The following is a 6,507-nucleotide window of genomic DNA, read 5'->3' as shown; positions in this document are numbered from 1 at the left end:
GAATTTCCTTCTTTTTTAAGGTTGAATAATATTCCATTGTATGTATGTACCGCATTTTATTTATTTGTTTATCCATCAATGGACATTTAGGTTGTTTCTATATCTTGGCTGTAATGAACATTGCTGCAATTAACATGGGGATGCTGATATCTCTTTGAGATATTGGTTTCATTTCCTTTAGATATATACTCAGCAGTGGGATTGCTGGATCAGATGGTACATGATAGTTATAGCCAGATCATTGCTCTCTTTATCAAGCTGTATATTTCTCCCTTCCAGCAGTTAATCTTCAGCCATTCTTTGGATTCCTCCTCACCAACCCCTTTTCCAAGAGGTTTTCCTGGATTGACTCTAGAAGAGGTAATGAGTTTGAGCTCATTCCCATGTCTCTCACTCCCTAGTTATGTTGCTACACTTTCAATTTTATTATTGTACTTTTGCAACTATTAGCATCTTGGAGATGGTGGGGGGAGGTAAATTTGGGGGATTTTATTTTACACTGGGCACCAATTTTTCATGTTAATGAATACCTTTTGGTAATTATAAGGACATAGAAGAATTAATGCCAAGACAAGTCCTGATTAAGGGAACATCAAGGGAAAGGGGGAAAGGGTATTTGTTTAATTAGATTTTCTGGGTAACTGAAGGGTAAGAACAAAGCTGTTTTCCACTGTATTTGCTAAAAACAATATTCCACTAAGATATCTGAGTCCACTGTCGCAACTTAGTAAATCAAGTATAATGATATACTTGAATCACTCTTTACTGATTGAGGATCTTTCAGAGCCTCCAGCCATTATTCTGAGCATTAATTCTGATTGGCCAGAACTACAAATGAAATGAAGAGAGAAAGAGTAGAACTGAATGTATTCCAACCCTGGGACATCTGAAAATTGTTTTCTTGACTAAGCTTGTTTCATTACCTGTCTCTTTCACGCAAAGGCAAAATGAGACAAAAGAATTTTTTTTTTTAATCTCAGATCATTGAAAGCTCTGGGTAGTTGGGTTGCCATTAATGAAGGTTTCTTGGAGACCAACATTGAAGAGAGTCTAACAGCCCTCCATGGAATTGTGCTTTCCTGTGCTTCGTATGCACAGGATGCTCCCGATATGCAGTTGCTAACCCTGTGCTTTAAGCAATTTCTACAGAGTGAGTAAAGGTTATACTGACACTTTCACTCTCTTCCCTGGTCCCTTTTGAGACCAAGGACAAGAGTTTGTCAGACTTTTACTTAAGCTTGTTGTGTGGCCACAGTGAGAGCCCTGTCTCTCAGGGCTGGGGCTCGGTCTGTTACCAGATTACTGACCCATATGAGGATTGAAACTGTCATCCTAGCAATGGATCATAACCCACTAGATCTAACAAAAAGGAAGGAAGGAGGGAAGGAAGAAAGGGAGGAAGGAAGGAAGAAAGGGAGGAAGGAAGGAAGGAAGGAAAACAAAGGAAAATTCCCCTCAAACTAAATCACCTACTTGGTCCTCCCATCTCAGGAAAAGAGATGATCATCTATGCAGTTGCTTAAGCCAAAAGCCTGGGATTCATCCTTAATTCCTTCCTGTTCTTCATGCCCTCTTCTAATGCAATTCATCTGCAATCTATGTCATTTCATTAAACTTTTTATTAAAGTATAATATGCATACAGAAAAGTACAAAAATATATATCAATTCTACTATGTAAAGAGCCTTAAAATTAATCCACCTTATCCATCCCAACTTGATCCTACCATTTCTTACCTGTATTAATATATTAGCTTCCTCACCAGTTTTCTCACCTTCCCTTTTAGCCCTTTACCGTCCATTCTCCACATAGAAGCTTGAGGGATCTTTTCAAATTGTAAATCAGATATGCATTCTACAAATTCACCTCCTGTCACTCTTTCCCTCACCTGCCTTACCTGTTGCCCTCCAGCCACAGTTGTTTTTTGCTGTTTGCTTGTATGTTTTATTCTTCCAGTATTCAAGTGCTTATCTCACTCAGGGCCTTTGCACATGTTGCCTCTCTACCTGTAATACCTCCCCTCTGACTGTTCTCATAGCTGGCTACTCCATATTCATCAGATCTCAGCTTAAATATGACTTCTTGTTCAGAGAGATCTTCCCTGACCATTTTGCCAAAACAAGGTCACCTCTCCCCATACTGTTTTTTATATTAAGACCCTGTATTTTATATTAATACCCACATAGAATTGATCACAATACTAGTTTTACAGTTATTTTTGAGACCACTTCCACTAGTAGGATGTAAGCTCTGGAAACATTGAGACCATGACTTTCCTGTTCATAATTTTATCTCCAATGCCTACCTAGCCCAATATATGACACATAGTAGGTGTCCAAAAATACATGGTGAGTGAATAGATGACTGAATGAAAGAATGAAAAGAATGCTGAGCTGAAACCTCTCTTTTGCGATATCATTACTCTGTCTTCACTGCAAGAAAAGAGAGGATGGGCAAGGATTTAGGGAAGCTGGTGTGCCTTTGAATTTGGAGGCACCAAGGAGCACACCTGTAAACCAAAAAGGAAAAATCAAGTTTACTCATTGTTAATTAATGAGACTTGGGATTGAATGATAAAAATCTAATGATGTTAATTTCGGTTCTGAATGCTGGCTGCCAGTCTCCGAAGACAAGGTAAAATGGTAAGTAATAGGACACTGCAGCTTAATCCCACAATTAGGAAGCAGCTATCACCCCCAGGGACAACTTTAGTTACTGACTGATTTTCCTTACACACTGTAATTACATTCAGTACCACCTTAGGCTCCCTAAATGTCCTGGATACCCCCATTATAGGTGGACCTTCCTTTACACAAGCCCAGTGTATTAACAATCCATATTGGTACACAGGATAAATTATGGAGAAATTCTTTCATGTCACAGAAGCATTCTTAACAAGAGTCCTTTGAATAGCCAGTTCCCCGAGCGGATTTAAAATAGGACTTCATTTACAAAAATATGACTTAACTGTAATCTTTTAGGGACACATTGTCATTACCCGAAGCAAAGCAGCAAAGATGACTTTTATTCCCTGGCCACAGATTGAGCCTTCAGCCTAGAACACCAACTGAACCAAGCCGCTAACTGTGGCCTCACACTTACCCCTAATTTAGGCCACAGCACAGATTGATTGTTAATCGTATCACACAGCTCAGGCGCTAAGACCAGACAACCATTTCACAAATCTGGGTCTTTGAGCTGGGGGGGTGGGGGTGTGCTTGTGGGGACGGGGGAACTGCAGCCATGACTCACTGCTAACCCATCCCTGCTGCTTGTGAGTCAGGAATGTCATTTTCATTTATGAAGGATGGAACATAATTTTTCTCTTAACATTTCAAGTGAATAACTTTACATACATTTTCCCCCCAATTTCCATAGGAATTTGATGCCATGGAAGCAATCAGCTCCATGTCCCCAGAGCCTGGCAGAAACTCTTATATTTCTTACAGGTACTTTAAGATCAGTAGTTCTGAATTCCCCTCCTCCCTCCAATTACATTCCTGGTGAAACCCACCCTGACTTAGGGGTTCGGGGGGAAATAGGGTGGTGTGAATTCTAATGCTATTTTATAATTTTGGACTCACATTTCCATTGAGTCTTAAAAGCTGAGTTTCAGAAGTTCAGAGAAGCTTCCGCGCCATGTCCCCATTAAGAGGTGTTTGTCTCCCACTGTGAGACTCCCAAAGGCAGATTCATCACAGGTTATGTCAAGAAAGAGAGTGGAAAACAGCAAAGGAGACACCCTCTCTGTTAACTCTCCAAGGCATAGCTTCTGATTTCACTATAACTATTAGGTAAATACACCTAGTAGAACAAAACAGAAAATTTATTCCAGAGGAGAAAAGACAGGGTCTTTGAGTTTTATAATATATGGCATATCTGGTACTGTTGTCCCCCTCCAGTAGCATGGCTCTTTTTCCAACTGGCTATATTTCTCTCCTTTCCTCAGGCCTAATGGTGAATGTCACAGATATGGGTAATATGACCATTCTCAATGAATTTCTCCTCCTGGGATTTGGGAGTCTGCACGGGTTACAGTTTTTTCTTTTGGGGATATTTCTGGGAATCTGTGTAGTGACCTTGCTGGGGAACATTCTTATCCTTACGGTCATTTCCCTTGATTGCAGCATCCAAACCCCCATGTACTTCTTTCTGTCCAATTTCTCCTTCTTTGAGATCTGGTACACTACCTCCATTGCCCCTAAGATGCTGCAGACCCATCTCGCAGGTCCCCAGGTGATTTCTTTTGTAGGTTGTGTGGTCCAGCTTTACTTCTTCGGTTCCATGGCAGTAGTTGAGTGCTTTCTTCTGGCAGCCATGTCTTATGACCGCTACTTTGCTATCTGCAGCCCCCTCCAGTACCCATCCCTCATGAACGTCCACACATGTATCCCGCTTGCAGGTGGGTCTTGGCTGGGTGAGTTCCTAACCCCGGTGGTCACTGTTACCATGACTTTCCAGCTGCCCTTCTGTCCAACCTATAAGTTTGACCATTTCTTCTGTGACCTGGCCCCTGTGCTGGAGCCGGTCTGTTCTGATACTGAGACAGTGGAGGAAACCACTTTCCTACTGGCCTCCTTTGTCACTATGGCGCCCTTCCTGCTCACTGTAGCCTCCTATAGTCACAGTATTGCTGCTGTCCTCAGGATGCCATCAGCTGCAGGAAAGCAATGGGCCTTCTCCACCTGCTCTTCCCACCTCATAGTGGTCACTCTGTACTATGGAACACTGGGAACAGTGTATGCCATTCCCACAGCAACCCAGGCTGTTGCCCTGAACAAGATCTTCTCCCTGTTCTATACTGTGGTCACTCCCATGGTCAACGCCATCGTGTATAGCTTGAGAAACAAGGATGTTAAAAAGGCAGTGAGGAGGCTTATGAGTCAGTGGGTATATGTTAAAAGGACCTAAAGACCCTCACCATCCACAGGGAGTCTTTTTTCTCAGAGCAGCCTGGGCTTCTGTGAAGGACGCCAAGCACTAGACTTTGTATTTGGGGGCTCAGACCACTGCTGCTCCCTCCTTCCAGAGAAATAGCCAACAGAGCAGGGACCATCCCTGAGGTCCTATAGCCTAAAGCCCTTGGGAATACCAGGTTAATCCTTGCATGGTAAAATTAAGTTTGCCAGACAAGTGACTCCCTCGGGCTATTCTACCAGGCCTTTTAGGGGAAAATTCAAAAGACCCAAATTTGTTTGACACAAAAGTCTATCTCTCTGTCTTTGTCTCTGTCTCTGTCTCTCTCTTTCTGTATGTGTGTTATAGAAGTACCTGTTGGTGTTAAGGTTTTTGGTTTCATTATGTGCACGTGCCCAATGTGCCCGTGTGTACACACACATGCACACCTACATACACGCGTAGTCACCATACCCTTCCCATACAAACTTAGGTGCCCTTCACTGTGCCTCTCCTCAGGGTTCATGCACATTCACCTCACCCTCTGTTGTTTCTTAGATCATCTGCCTCTCCACTGATCAGAACAATCTCTAAAATCCTAGAGAAGCTATTGACTGTTCTACTCACTTGAAAAGGTAGTTAATCAAGACCCTTGAAGACTGGAATAACACCATCCTTATTACTCTTAATGTCCCCTAGCATGGTGCTCTGCACCGATGCGAAACAATTATTTGTTGATTGAATGAATCAATGACTTACCAAAGAAATGGAGGCTTGGTGGATGAAGAGAGTAAAATAAGTCACTTTTTTTCTGCCTACACTGGCCTCTCCTCCTAAGTTTCCTCCTCGTGGTCATAGACACCCCCATCTCCCTCCACAGGCAGCTCTCACTGAGCGCCACAACCTTGCTCCTTGCCATGTCCCCTCATCCACCCTCCCCACAGTGGCAGATGTATCTTCCTAAAACCCAAAACTGACCCTATGATTTCCCTGTTTATCACTCTCCGTGGTTCTCCAGTGCCTCTGGGATGGAATCAGAGATCCTCAGCCTGACTTGTGGCCACCTCTTGACCTCACCCCTCCCCAATCTCCTTCTCCCCCTTTGTGCTCTAGCCACACCAAACTTCTCCAGTGGAGTTGGAAACTCCTTAAAGGGAAGATCATATGCTCACCATGTCTCTTCCACAGTATCTAGATCCAGAGTGGGACAAAAAGTAGTTGCTCAAATAAGACGTCTTCAATCGAACTGTAATGGGACTCTCACCTTCCTTTCCTCTTTGTTTCCATTTATTGGCTTCTGGCCTATGAAGCAGCTTTGGCTTGAGGAAAAGGTAATCTTGACTGACTGTCAGTGATATGTGTGTGTGTGTGTGTGTGTGTGTGTGTGTGTGTTTTACCTCATTTCACCTGCCTACCCTCTAGGTGGGCACCACCAGGAGCACAGATAGACTCCCTCGCCCCAAAAAACCTCCTCCTACAATATGAGTCAAAGAATGCCAAGCAGTTTGGGAAACACTTTCCCAGCTGGTTCTTCCTACTCCCTTCCTGATCACCCACAGAGTTCCCTCTTGTATAGGGTCTAATTGTCTCTAATCTAGCTTTAACTTCTTGT

The 6,507-nt window shown here is 43.0% G+C and overlaps 1 protein-coding gene across 1 annotated transcript; it reads left to right on the top strand.

Annotated features, from left to right (window-relative positions):
• The first annotated feature begins 3,971 nt into the window (after nt 1-3,971).
• LOC132357325 (olfactory receptor 10A2-like) lies at nt 3,972-4,910 on the top strand. Its single transcript, XM_059910698.1, has one exon. It carries the CDS (start codon nt 3,972-3,974, stop codon nt 4,908-4,910), a length of 939 nt encoding a protein of 312 aa, XP_059766681.1.
• Nucleotides 4,911-6,507: the final 1,597 nt, after the last annotated feature.

This window comes from Balaenoptera ricei, chromosome X (genome assembly GCF_028023285.1).
Source record: "Balaenoptera ricei isolate mBalRic1 chromosome X, mBalRic1.hap2, whole genome shotgun sequence".
NCBI lineage: Eukaryota > Metazoa > Chordata > Mammalia > Artiodactyla > Balaenopteridae > Balaenoptera > Balaenoptera ricei.
Note: the sequence above shows the minus strand (reverse complement) of the source record. Positions and strands in the feature narration are given on the sequence as shown.